Here is a 19191-nt window from a genome sequence, read left to right as displayed (position 1 = left end):
GAGGTGGTTGATGGGTGACGGATGCTGTCACCTTGTGGTGTCCCCACTGGGATGGAGGGAAACAGAACAAGAATTATCTCCAGAAAATGTAAAACAGCAGAAACAAAATGTCAGAGCTGGGAATTGTGAGCAGGCGGCAGAGTGCTCAGGCATTGTTGTGCACGTTATGTGCAAGTGTGGTGGCTGTGAATGTCAGAGGGAAAAAGTGTTGTTTCCCCCATGCTACAAATAAATCACATCCATCAGGCAGATTGTCTTATAAGACATGAGGTATGACGGAGAAACACCACACATCTGCTGTTGCTTCCCTGCGCTAGGGAACATTACCCTCCTAGAGCTACAAGACTGTAATTAGGATCATAAAACTTACTCCAAGTCCGTTAGCATGACCCCCTTGGTGATATATATCTGTAATTAGCATTTATATGTCTGACTTTATATGCCTGCTTGTATTACTGCTGGCAAATAATGAAGTGTTAGTTTGTTCTAGATATTGTTCAACTTCAGAGCAAGGATAAAACTAGTTATAAAACAAGCACTGAATTACCAGAAGAGACTCACTTTGATACCAACAAGCCGCTACACAGGTTTCCAGTGCAATACAGGCGACACACAATGACGCTTTTACTAGATATTTATTTGTATATTATTTATTTATGTTTTGCAGGGCTTATGGGAAAGGCTGTTTATGGTTCAATCTGTAATAATTACCTTGCATATATTGCTGTATATTGTACACATTCTCTCTACAATACCTCCTGAATCCTAAATCAACATGTTACGGCTAATTTCTCACACTGTACAGGACGCACTGTAAGGCAACAAAGTATTACCTTACAGTGTGTGCTTAAAAATCCATTACAAATCTCAGTGGATTGTCATGTCACAGCTACTATCCGGTACATTTACTGTGGAGTTTTAAAAGTAAAAGGAAAGAGCCTATATAGGGGCAATGCATCAATAAATACACACCCATTCCACGACATCAAAACCAATGATTTTGATCATTAAACTCCACAGATTTTAATCCAATCAAGCATACTGGAACAGGCCTGATTGGTTGCGCACATCTAATGTCCTTACACTAGTCCATACACCGATCAGACAAAACTGTTTATCATGTTTATTACAATATTAGGCAGGTTGGTTTTAATGATGTAGCTGACTGGCATATATCTGCTTTATATGACTAAAAGCAGAGCAAGAGTCAAGGTTGCTATTGGCAAGTTGTAGCTTCTAGTGATACAACAATTTTTATAATATAAACAATAAGGGACTGATAACACACTGAGCACTGTGGTGTCGCTTTGCTTGATGGTTCACCTCTTGATTTTTGCTACCTGGCACATTGCACTGTTGCCGCAGGGCAGCTGGCTTAAAGACACGAGTATGCGATCGCGTTGATTTCTATCACCAAGTGCTGATGTGGTGGTATTGTCTGAGTGGGGACACCTATCATTTAGGAGAATACTGCAGCAGTTACCTGCACTTTCTGGCATAAATAGAAGTGACTGTGTGACAAAGCAACCAATGCAGAGGCTTTACTGGCTCCTCAATCAGACCCATAGAATAGAATCTTTTCGAACCTTATTTTATACTTCACTCTTTACAATACTTACAAAAAATGAACCAGTTTCTGTAAGTATGAAGTCACTATTGCATTTACATTTCACAGCTGCAGATAGCTTATCGGTATGTAGAAGAAAAAGTAATCACTGGGACACAGGAAATACAACATCCTCTGCCCTTTTTTTCTGTGAACATGACTGGCATCGGTGAGGCCTGCTCAGTATTAAAGCGAAGATGGGAGGCTCGGGAGACTTGATGAGATGCACTGAATGAAAAAGCCCACTTGACATTTAAAACCCTCACTAATTTAACACAATCTTAAAAACCTAACTGGAACTTCTTTTTTTTTTTAAGACATAACATTTTAAAAAAATCATTAATGTCCTGGAATGGATATTTAAAGGATTTAATGGTCAGTGGATTAACTTTGTAGCTCAGTCATATTATGCTGTCAATAGCAACAGTTAATACTCCCAAAGATAAAATGCCGTAAATACACAGTGACTTATCTGAGTAAGTAATTACACCTGTGTTACTATGAAAACCTTCATAGACTGTTTTGGCATTTCAGTAGTGCTGCTTTAGGAATTGAGGGAGTCGTCTGTCTAATTGCAATGACTGCAAACTCTACTCCACGTAGTCTGTTGTGATGTCACATCCAAAGATTAGTTTCATGGTAAAGCAACTAATGCAGCTTTCGACCAAAGACGTTGGTGCGAAAAGAAAGGAGGAAAGATTGGCATCAGAGGGAAGAGCTCAACAGAACATTTAGTTTTAATTGTTTAAGAAAAGACTTTCTCTGTAAGCTCATATGATTATGTGATTAAAGTCAAACCACTTTAAATTGTTAATCTAGCAGTCGGTTCATTTAAAAGCTGAAGGCATTCAAATAATTTACTTTACAATTTAGTTTTACCCACCGACTAAAAGGAGCTATCACATTAAGTTTCAGTTAGATCCACTGTGCTGATTTTGCCTTGGCAATAATAATTATGGTTAGTCAGTCAAAACTGAATTAGAATTGAGAGAAAGCTGGAGAGTGGTGGGAAGGCGGGGGGTACACAGTCTCAAGGAAAGCCTGACAGTGTGGGGTACCCTGAGGGCCTCGAACCTATCCTTTCTTCATATTAATTACTTTGTAACTACATTAACTTCCTCCCCCATAATTTGCAGAAAAGAATTTTTATGTGCACTTTCATGTGTGTCCTGGTTGTATATATGCATGGACAGACTCACGCACATACACACTCACATATGTATAATGCTGTTCATATCAAGAACACTGATTATGTCCAACAGGACTTCATTACTGATTTGTTGTTCCCAGCTGGCACTGATTTTACACATGCAATCTTTTTCAGTGGATGAGCAATGCTTATATGCACCAGTATCTAAAAGTAATACTCGCGCTTCACTTTGTTAAGTTTCTGCCCCACTGTGAGACGAAATGATGACTGCTTTCTTCTGAAATAATTACGGACCAAGGTTAGCGGAGCTTTTGTGTTTTCCTTTGAAAACAGCCGCTGTGTCGTTCCACGTATGGCTAAGTAATCATCACCTTATCTCTGTTCTGTCTATATAAAAGATTTAAAACAAGATATTAAAAATCAACAACATTAAAAGTACCTCTCAGAAGTTAAATAAACTTGAAATTATCTTTTCATCACAACCAATCTTTTACCGATGTCAGCCTTTAATTTTGAATCTGGCTCTGGAAAACAGAGTGATGATTTCCTGTTTAGTAAAAATAATAATAATAATGATAATAAAAATACATTGAGATTTGATGAAATTCTAGATCTTACTGAGCAAAATGATAAACAACAGGACACTAAAAAAAGATGTCCAATTGAAGCATTTCTTTTTAAAAACAGGAACAAAATCAGAGGCATTAAAAGGAAAACTCTTTTTCGAGAGAAGCTTTCTAGGTAGAAGACAATGTTCGGGTCGCACCTGTCTGAAGAACAAACGTTAGTTCCACATGGCCTTAGAGCATGATGTAAAAGGTCAGCACACTGATATAGATATCGAGTATTGTGGAAATGCTGTTTCGTAAAAGGACAATGTGATTACTAAAACCTGGCAAAGCCTAAAAAGAATAAAATACTGAGCAATTTTTCAGTCAATGGCAGACTGAAATGCACAAACAAGGGCGTGAGTGGCCATGGCAATACCATGCTCTAGATGAGTGCTCAGAGCAGAGAATATGAGGACAAATTAAAAAAAAATAACAATAAAAATGTTGAATGAATTAAGAAGCAGAGCAGTGCTGATCCAAACCATCCAGTGTCACACGTTGCTTTAGTGCTCAGTGGTAATTAAAACTGATCCTGGCCTCCCACCCCCACCAGCTGCATGAAATTTAAATCTTCTTCCAGAGTTCCCAGTGGGGTTCTTTTGGCCACCCAGTGACATGCACGTCAAATGAGCTGAAAACACTTCACTTTTCATGTTCACTTTCTTTCCCACTGAACTGCATCCTTTACCAGGCATTGCTGTCATAAATTAATAATGAAGTTTTTGTCTTGCTGGTATAAACAGACCAATTATACACTGTAAGAAGTCATCTATAGAATCTACCCAATAAATCTGAGGTAACAATTTGCATTGACTTTTTTGGGGTAGATTTAGTTCAATATATTGTGTATAAAATAACTTCAATAAAAAGCTATGAAATACTTAATTAAATTGGGTAAAATTTACCCCATATTTATGTATACATTCAACAACTACTTACTCATTGAAATTAGGTAAAATTATCTCTTGTTTGCTAGTTGGTAATACCTGATAATTAGTAATAAAATTTAATTATTATCAGTTGATAAACATTACCTATTCATATAAGGTAAAATGTACCCCCCAAAAAAGATATTCAAATGGTTCATCATCTCAATGTTTTTATTCCATAAAAATACAGAATAAAGTGCAACACAACGGCTAATGCAGACAACACTTTCAAAGGCCACTCAGTCCATTTTAAAAGCCAAAAGCACATACAGAAACTCTACAAGGTTGTTTCTGTGCATGTACGTTATCAAACATATGGAGGCAAGGCAAGGCAAGGCAAGTTTATTTGTATAGCACAATTCAACAACAAGGTGATTCAAAGTGCTTTACAGAGACATTAGAAACAAGAACAAATAAAAAGCATGATTTAAAATTGATTAAAACAAGCAAATAAACTAACTAACTAATTAACAAACAAACAAACAAACAAACAAAACAGTATATAAAATCAAAACAGATAAAATCAGAACAGTAGATAAAATCAGTAGTTAAATGTAAGTTTTGAAATTTAAGCTTAAAGTGTGGATTTGGTGCTTTATTCAAATGCAGCTGAGAACAGGTGAGTCTTCAACCTGGATTTAAATAAACTGAGTGTTTCAGCTGATCTGAGGCTTTCTGGGAGTTTGTTCCAGATATAAGGAGCATAAAAGCTGAATGCAGCTTCTCCGTGTCTGGTTCTGACTCTGGGAACTGATAAAAGACCGGATCCAGATGACCTGAGGGATCTGGAAGGTTCATACTGGGTCAGGAGGTCATTGATGTATTTTGGTCCTAAACCATTCAGAGCTTTATAGGCCAGCATCAGAACTTTAAAGTCTATCCTCTGACGGACAGGCAGCCAGTGTAAGGACCTCAGAGCTGGACTGATGTGGTCCACTTTTTTGGTCTTAGTGAGGACTCGAGCAGCAGAGTTCTGAATGAGCTGTAGTTGTCTGACTGATTTTTTAGGTAGACCTGTAAAGATGCTGTTACAGTAATCAAGCCTACTAAAGATGAATGCATGGACTAGTTTTTCCAGGTCCTGTTGAGACATCAGATCTTTTATCCTTGATATATTCTTGAGGTGATAGTAAGCTGACTTTGTTATTGTCTTAATGTGTTTTTCTAAGTTTAGGTCTGCATCCATCACTACACCCAAATTTCTCGCCTGGTTTGTGGTTTTTAGATGTATAGATTGAAGTTCTCTGGTGACCTGTAATCGTTTTTCTTTGGCGCCAAAGACTATTACCTCAGTTTTGTTTTTGTTTAGCTGGAGAAAATTGTGGCACAACCAGTCATTGATTTCCTCAATGCATTTACCAAGAGCCTGTACAGAGAACACTAACACCAACATTCAATAGTTTCTGTGCTTGCTGTCAGAAGAAAAATTACAGCTCCATCAAGCTATGTCCTCTGGGAACAAGAGGGGGAAAGTGTGTGCATTGCATAAGCTTATTTTTGAGGCCGTGGACCTTTTTCAGTAGTTTGGCCCCGTCAAGTTCCAAAAACAGTTTTTGAAAAGTGTCAAATGTGTTCTTCAGCTCCTTCGGATATTCGAGGTTGAGGGCATATATCAGTCCCATCAGCAGTACACATGCCTTTGTTCGGCTTCCACATCCATCCATCACTTGGTTTCCCTCAATCACAATGGACACATCTGATGGATCCACCTCAGCCATGATGTTGTGGATCACTATCACCTTCATCATATTGTCTGTGTAATCCTCACATTCCTACGTGTTAAAAAAAAGAAAAAAAAAAAGAGCATGCACACATTTTATTTTATTTTATTTAAGATGCTTTTTCAATATATTTCAGTTGATCTAAAGAGGGGAGTGGACAGAAGATGAATGGAGAAGGGGAGAACAGGGGATAGGAGAGGACAGGAGAGAAGAACATTAAGATCCCTTGAGTTAATAAGTAAACTGTTATCAATATGACAAACCTGGCAGTCATGAAAAAGATCTTCTTGTCTTTCCCTGAGGTAGCTAATGAGGCAGCAGATAAGGAGATCCCTTTTCTTCTCAATGCTCTGTGTCTGTAGGGAGATACAATTTAGTGAAAAGACTAAGTCGAGTGATTTACTTACATTAAGACTGAATTACTTAAAAACAAAAACATGGCTGATGCCTCTCTCCAGCTTTCAACAGGTGAGAGGCTGGGTACACCCTGGACAGTCAATCACAAGGAAACAGAGACAGACAGGATAAACAACCATGCACGCACACACTCAAGCCTAAGGACAATTTAGAGAGACCAATTAACCTAACAGTCATGCTTTCTGACTGTGGGAGGAAGCCGGAGTACCCGGGGGGAACCCACACATGCACAGGGAGAACATGCAAACTCCATGCATAAAGACCCTGGGCCGGGATTTGAACCCAGGACCTTCTTGCTACCCACTGCAGCCCTCCATAATTACGTATTTGTGAAAAAAGTCAAATAACATAGGTCATTCAAAGTGTTCAGCAGAGGTCTCATCTTGGAACCAGCAGCTCCTCCTTTGGCAGGCATAAGCTGCAAAAGACCTGGTGTGTACTCATCAAGTTTCAGCATGAATGTCTCCACCAAAGAAACTGTGGTGATGCGTCTGAACTCTTTGATGAGCTAAGAAGTAAGGGGACAAAAACATAACATTTCAATTTGTTGACATTTGTTTGACTTTTGTTTTTTGGTGGATAGGAATAGTTATCACACATACTTACCTGAGCCTCAGTGAATAATGCTGGCCACCTTTCTTTTAACTCACCCACAGAGGGGCAGAGGCTGACCACTCCAAGTCTTCGGCTAGAGAACGTTTTATTCATTTTATCTGCAATTATATTTGCATTGTTTTTCTTTGTTATTTCATAAATTAATTCAAGCCTCTCTTTCTCCAGTGTCTCTTGGGTTTCTCCAGTAGGATGCAGAGGGAGATAATTAACCTCTGCTTTTTTTTTGTGGCTTTTTTACATTCTTTGATGGCACTACATCAGCTGGATGCTTCCTTTTTAAGGCATTAATTTCAATTTCTGGGTAAGAAAATTTTCGAGATCTTAGCTTGGCACGGTAATTGTGCATCATGTTTTTTTATGCGCTGCTGCCAGCCATATAAGACGGCAAATGATCTTGGCTCCTTAAGACACGGAAACTTTGAAACCAAGGCTTCAGCCACTGAGAGGATCTGCTGATTGGTTGGGTAAGCAGTGTACGAAAAAATTACTTTTGCAAGGTCTTGCATTGTTGCTGATTTAAAACTGGCATCCATGAAAGGTCTTCCAGTGTTGCGATATGAGTTGTTTGCCTCAGCGAGGATTAGTTGTATGTCTCGGGAAAACTCCGGTACTTGAAATGGCACTGGCCACGTAGCAGGGCGACATGAATCAGGGAGAATGATGGTGTCACTGGAACTTGACGATGCGCAGTCGGACACCTGTGAGGGTGCATCATGATTGGCAGGGCAGATGTCCGTTTCAGTAGTACCTGCAGGATGAGTGCTCACTGAAGTCGAAGAGTTCAATGCAGACGATGATCCTGATTCACATACTGGTTGTAATTCAAGGGTGATTACTGGCTCTTTAAGGATCACTTTAACAGTGGCCTTGTCATACAAGTCAGCAGTTGAGATGACACTGAAAAACTGATTGTCAAAGTCTTTGTCTTGGAATAGCAGTCTAAATTCCCCATGCAACTGGAAAGTTTCAGTAATTATGGAAACAAGATCTTCCACTGTATTAGGAATTCCTGTTGGAAGTGTCAACTTATGAATGCTGTGTTCTTCTAAAATGACTCTTAACTGGACTGCCATTGTTGTTTGGTTTGTGTTTCCTCAGCTGTAGAGACAGAGAAAGAAAAGAAATTGAGACAGGTTCTTAATAGTTGATAAGCTTACATGCATATATTTTCTTCATTATCTTCTGCCAGAGAAATAAAAGCAGAGATTTAGTTCAGTAGAATTTTGAATAAATAATTTTTGATTGTCATTTTAAGAAGAGGGAGATAAGGGCAATAGAATAGGAGGGTTAAGTATGCATCACATGTTTCCATTTTCTTTTTCAATGTTGTATGTATTGTTCCTGTTAAATAAACATTACAATAAACAAATAAGACAGGACGCCTGCCCATATAGTTGTTGGTAAAATAATATATTTTTTCAATAATTTCAATAAGTGCACAAACATTTGATAGAACAGAAATAATCAACCCATTACACTTACTCTGATGTGCAGATGAAGTGTTTAAGGGACACCATACAGCCATCTGCTGTATTGTATGCAGCCATGTTTCTTTCAATTCAGAATGTTTAAGGATTTCTGTCTCTCCTGTGGGCTCTACTTTGAAACTCCTCAGGTGTTCACAGTACCAGCCTCTAAGCAACTTCAGAACAAACACAGGAGTTCTGTGCACAATCACTATTTGATGGATTTCTGCAAAGTCAAGTAGGCCTCCTGTTGAGCCAAACGGCAGCATCATGCCAATATTATAGTCTGTGCCTAAAATGGTTGCTTTATTTGTCATGTTCACAAAGTCTTCTTGGGGAACTTCCTTGCAAGGGACTCCTTAATGCTGTCTTTTAGAACATCGACTGCCACTTGAGCCTTCTGGGACACTGACAGTGCTGGCCTTTGGTGGTTGTAATCGTGGGTATGATACGCAATCATCGATTGGTGTTTTCTTGCCATTATCATGAGGATGTTTCTACACCCAGTCTGCCTCACAATCCTTTTAAAGAATCGATGTTTGGCTTCAAATCGCATAGTCCAGAAATGTACAAGTGGCCCATAAACAGTTGTAAGCAAAGGATAGTGCTCGAGAAAGTGATGTTTTGGTCTCAGTTTCTCCTCTGGGAACACTTCTAAATATCTGTAACGGTGTTCTGAGATCTTACTTTGCATGTATCCTATTGTGTGATCTGTGTGGAGAGGAGCCATGACAAGCTCAACAACATCTTTCAGGGTCATTAAAACCTCCCAAGCAGGCTCATCTTCTGGTACTTTGTCACCAATCACGAGTGGTATCATTCTCAACAAACACCAGTTTTCGTGTGCATTACCTCCTACACTTTTTCGCGCTGTGAAATTTGGGGCAATGGGTTGTGGACAGTTTGTTTTGTCACTCCATTTGTAAGGAAAGCAACGGATGGAACGGTTGAGCTGCTCAAGAGATATGCATTTCTTCCTGATTAACACGTCAAGACAGAGTGAAATTTCAACAGGTACAATCCCTTCAAGCAAATCATGCAAAGCATCTGGGGGATAACCTGATGTAGCATGAAAGTGACTGAGTCTGTCTGAGATTGGACACTGTCTTTTAACTCCACAGTGGTGAGCTTCTGCAGGATCAGACAGTGCTGCTTTGACATGGATGGCATAGTTGGACTTAGTCCGTAGAGGAAACAGTCCTTCTCCTACTTCATGCTCCTGGATCTGTGACCTTTCGCCAATGCAAAAGCGACAGAAATGTGAAGCTGAAAAGCTTTCAACAAACCCGCCTATTGAGTGAGTGCCAAGATTGTCAGCGACTACAGCAAGTACAGTGCCCTTGACCACTTTGCCCAGACTTGAAACAAAAATACCATTATCTTCAAAGGACTTCAAATCTTTGAGCAGTGGGTCCAAAACTTTTGCATAGCCAAACTGGTTGACATCATTTGCCTTGCATAAAATGGTTAAGTAAATGGAAGTCAGTGTAGAGCTCAATGTGGCAGGTATGTCTGCAAACACCCAAGACACAGCTGTGACTTTATGCTTCTTGCAGGATGTTCCCAGAGGGTTGCATATCTCAAAGTCATCTATATAAAGGATGAGTGAGAGTTTAAGTTCGTCTTCACATAAAAAGCCGTTTTCTCTTAGTAAAGATCCATCATTAAATGATTTGTATTCCGAAGAGACATCAGATGGCCTTTTGTTTTGTAATATTGTGTTTTGAATGTCTCTGTTGTCCACAAGTTGAGATAATAATGGGAGGATTGGTATATACTGAAATGTTTTATTATCTGTACTATCAAGTATGTACTTAACAGGTTCAGTCAATGAGAGATGCTCCTTTCTAAATTGCTCTCTCCTGAACTGACTGCTTAAAGGCCCTTGCACTCTTAAAGCAGCACAGACGGGGCTTAGCCGGCAAAGGTCTTTGACCAGTTCTGAAATCACTGAGTCTTCCAATGTACAGCCATGTTTTCTCAAAGTGCTCAGAATTATTTCTTTACTGACGGGACCAGATGCAGATGCTGTAAAGAAATGAAGTTCCTCTACTAGTTCGTCAATGCATGAATTGGAGACATTGAAAATGCTCTCGATTTTCAGGAGGAGTAGCCCCACTTTATTAGTAATAATTTTGTTTAAGTCCTCATCCTCCTCAAGGACTGAGCCACATTCATTGTCATCATCAACAATGTCACATTCTTCATCCGGGTTCTTTTGGTATTGATGAAGAACATTAGTCTTGAAATCTTCCAAGGAATGTGGGTTGTGTTTTCTACTCTTGTGGCTGTGGAATGTTGTGTATTTGTTAACCTTATAATCATAATCCTCAAAAACACATGGCACAGTTTCAAACTTTTTTAGATTCAATTCAATTCAATTTATATAGCGCCAAATCACAATGATGGCCACCAAGATGTTCAAATAACTGCCTCCCACTGTCAAAAGAGCATGAATTACAGACAATGCACGTGAATGAAAGGATGTTGCCTGGCTGGGATGACTGTGAATGATGCCTTGACAAATGTGTCCTTAATGCACCCCATGTCTTGACAGTGCAAGGGCAATCTGCATGAAGGCAGGGTATGGAGTGGACTTGACCAAAATGCCCATGTATTAGCCTGACGTGTTTCAGCAGGTCTAATCTTTTTGTGGTTGTGAAGTTGCACAACTTGCAGTTCCAGTTTATTTTCCCATAACTGAGGACTTTGGTCAAGATTAAACACATTTTTAAGGTCAATGTGATTTATTTCATTTAGAAACTTGCATACCTATAAAGGATACACCGGGGGTGGGGATGTGGGTGGGTGCGTCAGCCCTAGAACTGGTAACAGAGTTGTCTATCAGTGAGTCTCTGCTTGTAAAGGACACACGTGAGGACCTGAAAAAGAGGGCAAATAGTGAGTGTCCACATACACAGATTCTTCATGCAACAAAAATAAGAAGATACATTACACAAAAGAAATTTTCAGATATGTACCTGGTTACAAGTTATTTATCTAACCTCAAAATTTCTGAGTCTCTTTAATGAAGGTAGAAATTAAACATAAGGTGAATATTGTTGTTCAGTTTTTCTTTGCTCCTCTCCTTCATCGTTCTGTCTCCCTTTCCTATTCCTCAGTCATGTCTGTCCCGTCTGTAACAACTGAAAATAAAATAAATAATAACAACAAAGGTCGATCAAATGGACCAATACGGCAAGGCCGTGATGATCAATTTGGGAAAGTAAATCCATTGGGTCTCCTTGTTGGTCTTCAGACAACAATTCTGACGGCTAAAGAACCAAATGGGACAGGCAAAAAAAAGTGAAGTTGACTAAAAGATCTCAGAAAGCAACATCGTGGACATCTAAAGAAACAGCTACGAAACACTGAACTCTATCAGTCTGGAAAGGGTTACAAAGGCATTTCAAGCGCTTTGGGAATCGAACCACGATGAGGGCCTTAATCCAGAAAATGTGAAAAACCTGAAGGCCTCACTTGTCTCATTTAGTGTGCCCTGAAGCTCAAGTGCACCAGGACAATAATGCAAAACACAGCAGCAAGATCATCTCTGAATGGCTCAAAAAACAACATGGAGGTTTTGACCTGGTCAAAGTGCAGACTGCAATCAGATTGAGATGGTTTAGCATGACCTTAAAAACTCAGCCTATGCTGGAAAACCCTCCAAAGTGGCCGAATGAAAACAATTCTGCAAAGAAGAGAGGACCAAATTTCCTCCACAGCGCTGTAACACACTCATCACCAGTTATTGCAAATGCTTGATTGCAGTTCTTGCTAGATGACAAAACCACTTATTAGGTTTAGAAGGAAATGACTTTTTCTACATGAGGTAAAGTTGGAGAGCTGTTTCTCCAAACTAAATGAAATCATCGTTTAAAAAACTACAATCTGTATTTACTCTGATCATCTGTGTTAACATTTGAAATTGGAAACATGTAAGTGTAACAAACATGTTAAAACATAAGAAATCAGGAAGGGGCATGTATAGGAATTTCTTTTACTTATGTATTAATCACATTATTTTATTGTATGATACCTTGGTGCCACTGGATTTTAACATGTCTCACACCCATACAGTAAGACAAATGGAGGGGGTGTAGTAAGGAAGTTGGGGGAAGCAGACAACTCTACAGGAAGAGTCTTTTGTGTCTTCGAGGACTCTAGTAGGTAGCAAGGGAGTGTGAACCTTAAGGTGTGAAACAGCTGTGTACTGCCTTTAGTTCCTGGAGAAGGTACTTAACTGAGAGCAATGCTAGGCTCAGGGAGACTCTGCTGACCATCTGTCCCGCGGTCATGCAGGGACTTCATCAAGCTTGGTTGTCTGTTCTATGTGTGTTTGGATTAAAGAATGTTAGCTATCGCTCACCGCTCGTCTGCAGCTTTATTTAAATGGAAAACTTCCACAACAGGCAAAAAAAAAAAGCTTTTTGCTAAAAAAAAAGATTTAGAGCAGAAGTTTTTTGCACTGCATTTTAAAATGAAAACATATTGCATTTATTTACAATTAAAGACACACAGAGCAGGAGGTGTGTTACTGTTTTACATCCACAGACACACAAGAAAAGAAGCAGGCAACATGAGGTCAAGTTATGGTCATTTTATTTGTGTATTTCAGTACATGTATTTAGATTAGAGTTTTTAAAAAACAAACAAACGTCCCAAGAAGAAGGATGGGGTGAAAGAAAGGTGGAGAGAGGAGGAAGAAACTATTGATGTCCTCAAACTCGATGCTGCTGGGTCAGTTCTTTCTCAGCAGTCTGCTCCAGAATCCCCTCCTGTCCTCGGCTTTCTTTTCTTTTGCCTGCAGTTCTTTTAAGGTTTTGTTGAGCTGCTCCTCGGCATCTTTAAATTTTTCTTTCAGCTGCTGTTTGGCCAGCTTCACTTTGTGTTTGAGGAGCTCTTTAGCTTCCTTTTTGTTCTTTCGTATTTCTTCAAGTGCGTCTTTGCAGTCTTTCTTGGTCACCACAGAGCCGGTCATTTCTTTCTTGAATGCCTTCACCTCAATTTTCTCTTCTGCAAGTTCTTCTTGCACTTTCATCAGTTCCTTCTTCATGTTTTGAGTGTAACTCTTTGTATCTTCCATTTCTTTCTTTGCTTCCTGTATTTTAATTTTCTCTTCCTCCAACACTTTTTGAGCTTCCAACAATTCTTTCTTCATATTTTCAATCTCATTTTCTGCCTCGTGTTTACGTTTTTTCTCCTCTTGAAGTTGTTGCTTCATGTGCAGTAATTCCTTCCTTAGTTTTTCAGCTTCAGCCATTACATTTGCAGCTTCTTGTGTTGCCAACTGCATTTTCCTTTTTTCCTCTTCAAAAGCTTCCTGCACCTCCTGTAATTCCTGAATCACATTTCCTGCCTCCTTCTTTGCAGTTTGATATTTATTTTTGGCTTCTTGTGCTATGGTTTTCTCTTCCTCCAATGCTTTTTGAGCTTCCAACAGTTCTTTCTTCATGTTTTCATTCTTGTTTTCTGCCTGTTGTTTTCCCATTTTCTCTCCTTTAAGTTTGAGACCCACATGCAGTAATTCCTGCAATGCTACTTCAGTTTCAAACTTTGAATTTTTAGCTTCTCCTCTTGATTTTTCTGCCTCTTCTTTTAATTTGACGTTTTCAGCCTGTATCATTTGAAATTCTTCTTGCAGGTTAATCAGCTGTACTGTATTGTATGGTGAAGCACTCGCCGATCCTCTTCTCGTTCTCCCTCGATTCATTTTGGCCTTTTAAACAAAGGAACCAACGTATTGTAGAGGAGTGAAGTGAAGTTTTTGATGTTTTCTTTGTCAACTGTCGTTTGTCCTGCACAGAGATGCTGCTGTAGATGTGTCTCTAGCTGTGTCTGGATACAATGAACAATGCTGTAACTAAGTGCTTGTGTTGCACAGTTCTACTAAACATTCCATTCCATGCATGCTCCGCCCACATGGTCAGGAATGTCAGGTGCTGCATCACCAAATGCTGCTCCCGTTGCCTAGCAATAACAGCTGTTTACTTTTTGGGGTCTGGTTCATTATATAATAAAGAAAACATATCCAAGTACTGGGTGCTGAGGCTCAGCGCATATTCTAGCCTGCTGTCTGGGTGGGCAGCTAGAAATCACTGGTGGGCAACATGAGTGAGGAGAAAACTGGAGCAGCCAAGCAGGGAGCTGCAGGTTGCTGGTTTGAGTCTCTGTTCAGATGCTGGTGTCTCCTCTCTCTGAGATGTCTGCAAACAGTCCCAGATAAAACAATAAGGATAATAAACAAACACGTGACTAAAATAACAATTATGACTCTGATGTGTTTCATGTGTAGCAGGATGGCCTCTATACAGCAGTCACTGCAAGCATCCACATCGCCACACTTACTTTTCTTTAAGCAGGCGTGCTGGGGTCCTCCTAAGGAAAGTTTGAAACTTAATTTCCTTCATGCTGGTGAACTTTTTACCAAATATTTTCATCAAAGCTTCTCCATCACTGACAGGGATTGTTTGGATCTTCACACTCATCTCCACCAACCCTAAAAAATGAGTCTCACTTTGTTCATATAATGCCAGGAGTGTCTCCATATTTCACAAAAGTCTATGCAAACATGTAACAGTATCCCATATTCATAGAAATATTATTGATATTATAACAAAAGCTGTCACCAACACAATTGTCAAGTGCTTTTTTATTAGTTATTGCAAATGCTTGATTGCAGTTCTTGCTAGATGACAAAACCATTTATTAAGTTTAGAAGGAAATTACTTTTTCTACATGAGGTAAAGTTGTAGAGCTGTTTCCCCAAACTAAACGAAATCATCATTTAAAAAACTACAATCTGTATTTACTCTGAACATCTGTGTTAACATTTGAAATTGGAAACATGTAAGTGTAACAAACATGTTAAAACATAAGAAATCAGGAAGGGGCATGTATAGGAATTTCTTTTACTTATGAATTAATCACATTATTTTATTGTATGATACCTTGGTGCTACTGGATTTTAACATGTCTCACACTCATACAGTAAGACAAATGGTGGGGGTGTAGTAAGGAAGTTGGGGGAAGCAGACAACTCTACAGGAAGAGTCTTTTGTGTCTGTGAGGACTCTGGTAAGTAGCAAGGGAGTGTGAACCTTAAGGTGTGAAACAGCTATTAATCACATTATTTTTTTGTATGATACCTTGGTGCCACTGGATTTTAATAAGGGTCTGTTATGCAGAAATAACAGATTGTGTACTTACCTCACTAAAATAAAGGCATTTGCAATTGCATAAATTAATATTCATGCTTCATGGTGAAGAGGGAGCTGAGTGTAAAAGCGAAGCTCTCAATTTACCGGTCGATCTACGTCCCTACCCTCACCTATGGCCACGAGCTGTGGGTAGTGACCGAAAGAACGAGATCGCGGATACAAGCGGCAGAAATGAGCTTCCTCCGAAGGGTGGCTGGCCTCTCCCTTAGAGATAGGGTGAGAAGTTTGGCCATCCGGGAGGGGCTCAGAGTAGAGCAGCTGCTGCTCCACATCGAAAGGAGCCAGCTGAGGTGGTTCGGGCATCTGACAAGGATGCCCCCTGGGCGCCTCCTGGGTGAGGTGTTCCAGGCATGTCCCACCGGGAGGAGGCCCCGGGGCAGACCCAGGACACGCTGGAGAGATTATATCTCTCGGCTGGCCTGGGAACGCCTTGGTATTCCCCCGGATAAGCTGGAGGAGGTGGTTGGGGAGAGGGAGGTCTGGGCCTCTTTGCTTAGGCTGCTGCCCCCGCGACCCAGCCCCGGACAAAGCGGATGAAAATGGATGGATGGATGGATGGATGCTTCATGGAATTAGCTTCATAGATCATATTCATAGATGTTATATGCTTCACAGAACATGCCGTATTTCTCCAAATTATAGCCCAGACATATAATATTCAAAATTAATTTGGACCCCAGGTGTTTAAAAGAACCAGGTTGCTATATGTGGTCCGCTGAATAATTGGAGACGTATGATTATGAAAACAATTATTAAGCACTGATGTTCTAACACTACCCAATACAATATTAAATCAATTCAAAAATATTTTACTCAATCCCACAATTCCAAAAAACAAAACAAAACGTAGATGCAGCAACAGTGGGTATTTTCACACATACTAGTGGGATACAGTAGTACTTTGTTTTATTTTTTAACATCTGCCTTCCCTCTCTCAGACACACTTGTCCCGCCCCGTGAGCGAGTATCTTAATCATCAGTAAGTAGGAGAGACTTTCTATCCAATCAGAGGTGAGGAAGGCGGGACCTGCCCCTACTTATTGATGAGTAAGATACTCTTTAACCACACATCAATAAATACAGTTAATAATTCAAACTCTCAGAGCAGTCTTTGTTTTTTACTGATCGTTTCACGTTGGCTTTATTTGTTTTGCTGCTGAAAAATCTCCCTATAGCTGGAGTTCATGATGCTGCTGTGTCGCAGTGTTTCCCCGCAGTGCGAACAGCTGAGCGGATCATGAAGCAGATACGGGAGCAAAGAGGTATCTGCATGACAGAACAAGCGACTACTGCCGCGCACATTTTTAAATACAACCAAACATGCTTCAGAGCTTTTTCAGAAAGTTCTGGTGCTGCTAAAACAAAGCTCCAGTTACAGCTGGGAGAAAGCTTTCAGTGAGCTCTCCGGGATGATGAGCTACAGTGAAGATCAATGGGGAGATGCAGACGGATGCAACAGCTGTTTTTTAAGAGTTTTAAAACACGACTGTTGGGAATAATCTGCCCAACAGTCGTGTTTGATGGCAATGTGGCATGTTGTATAGAGCGCTTTGAGTACTCCGGGAGAGTAGAAAAGCGCTACATAAGAATCAGTCCATTTACCAGTGTTCATAGAATCTCAAAGACATACCGGATTTAAGTTTGTTTACCTGCTTTATTTGTTGACCCAGAAGCAGAGCCACCACAACTTAAGGATTGCCGCTCTCATTTCTCAAAAAAAAAAAAAAATTAAAAATCGTCTGACGTCCATTTTCTTTTTCATCAATGCAGGAAAGTAGTTTGCAAAGACCGCGATTGTAATTATTGGGGGTGTCCAAATTCATGGGCTGCATCCTCCCAGGGACACATTTGTAGACCGATTACGTCACAGCGACGCGCCGAAGGCTGACCAATGCGTCCTCCTTTTCCCCGAATTTGAAGGATGGGTCGGGTGTGTCCTTCGTGGCCCACCATATCCCAGAATTCATAGCGCGGCCCAGCCAAACTCCAGTTTCCGGCAATGGCGGCCGCTACTAAGTTTTAAAATTACTCTTATTATTCTTTCTGGGTCATATAATAAACTTTTAACATATTTTTAGGCGAGAATGTGGGTGTGTAAACTTGAAATATCTGCTCGGTTTATCAAGATATTGCATATTTGCAAAAGTGCTTCAACGTTTTCGGAGACGTCTGTTACCCAACAGCTCGATAGCTAGCCGGGAGCTCGAGGGTCACTAGAGCCGCCGAGAACGGCACAACTCCCGGCACATCATTTTCAGATCACCGCTGTCTTTCGCTACTCAGGTTAAACGTAGGTTTACATCCGGCCTACCCGACCTTCTGAGGACCCGGCCCACATAGCCCACGAAGGCCGGGTCCTCAGGAGGATTCAGCCCATGAATTTGGACACGACCTCAGTGTTCCGATTACCAGTCCGGGACTGGTCATGCATGCTGACTGATATAAAAGCGCACCATGAACACATTTCATTGCAACTTACCGGCAGTTGTCTAGACGGATAACAGACAGCAACAGATTCAAAGTTTCATTTCAAGTAATGGTGCATTACACAGACCTAAGCAATACAAGTAGTGTAATAGCTCATCACTTCAAAAATTACCATTTGCATGCGCTATTATATATCATTCACCCTGTGTAAATAGCTTACCTTCACTTCTGTGGTTCGATCGGGTTCAATGGAAGCCGAAAAAAAGACTCAGAATTACCTTGCAGTCCCTGTCACTACCCGATCCGTACCGGAAACCCGATCGGTACCCCGCATGCGCAAATCTTACGTCACTTCCTCTCTTTGCCAACATTGCAACATTCAATGGTCGTGTCCAAATTCATGGGCTGCATCCTCCTGAGGCCGCATTTGTAGACCAATTACGTCACAGCGACGCGCCGAAGGCTGTCCAAATTCGTAGACTCCTCCGAATGCAGCCGACAAATGCGTCCTCCTTTTCCCCGAATTTGAAGGATGGGTCGGGTGTGTCCTTCGTGGCCTACCATATCCCAGAATTCATAGCGCGGCCCAGCCAAACTCCAGTTTCCAACAATGGCGGCCGCTACTAAGTTTTAAAATTACTCATACTAATCTTTCTGGGTCACAAAATAAACTTTTAACATATTTTCAGGCGAGAAAGTAGCTGTGTAAACATCAAATATCTGCTCGGTTTATCAAGATATTGCATATTTGCAAAAGCGCTTCGACGTTTTAGGAGGCTTCTGCTACCCACCAGCTCGATAGCTAGCCGGGAGCTCGAGGGTCACTAGAGCCGCCGAGAACGGCACAACTCCCGGCACATCATTTTCAGATCACCGTGGACTTTTGCTGCTCGGGTTAAACGTAATATATAAGTCACTTAGACAACCTAAAAATGTTATTGTTTGGCTTTTTTCAGTGTTTTGTTTGTTCGTGAGTAAATCGGTTTGGCTGAGATTAAAGTTATTAGATTAGATTAGATAAAATAAAAC

General features: G+C 40.4%; 1 protein-coding gene across 1 annotated transcript; it reads right to left on the bottom strand.

The window, feature by feature from the left end:
- Nucleotides 1-4632: 4632 nt before the first annotated feature.
- On the bottom strand, nt 4633-8354 carry LOC146678930 (uncharacterized). Its single transcript, XM_085411712.1, has 4 exons — nt 7041-8354; nt 6785-6942; nt 6281-6371; nt 4633-6068 (listed from the first exon to the last, which is right to left on the bottom strand). The coding sequence occupies exons 1-4, from the start codon at nt 7140-7142 to the stop codon at nt 5724-5726; spliced, it is 696 nt and encodes a 231-aa protein (XP_085267838.1). The 5' UTR covers nt 7143-8354; the 3' UTR covers nt 4633-5723.
- Between the last annotated feature and the right edge of the window lie 10837 nt (nt 8355-19191).

This window comes from Rhamphochromis longiceps, linkage group LG1 (assembly GCF_057381845.1).
Source record: "Rhamphochromis longiceps isolate RC_006_pf linkage group LG1, R_longiceps_female_GT1.1, whole genome shotgun sequence".
Taxonomy (NCBI): Eukaryota; Metazoa; Chordata; class Actinopteri; order Cichliformes; family Cichlidae; genus Rhamphochromis; species Rhamphochromis longiceps.
Note: the sequence above shows the minus strand (reverse complement) of the source record. Positions and strands in the feature narration are given on the sequence as shown.

Coding starts and splice junctions, on each gene's coding strand:
- LOC146678930 (XM_085411712.1), bottom strand. CDS start 7,142: ATGAATAAAACGTTCTCTAGCCGAAGACTTGGAGTGGTCAGCCTCTGC. Junction 6,943..7,040: donor CATTATTCACTGAGGCTCAG/GTAAGTATGTGT, acceptor CTTACTTCTTAG/CTCATCAAAGAGTTCAGACG. Junction 6,069..6,280: donor ATCTTTTTCATGACTGCCAG/GTTTGTCATATT, acceptor TTTAACACGTAG/GAATGTGAGGATTACACAGA.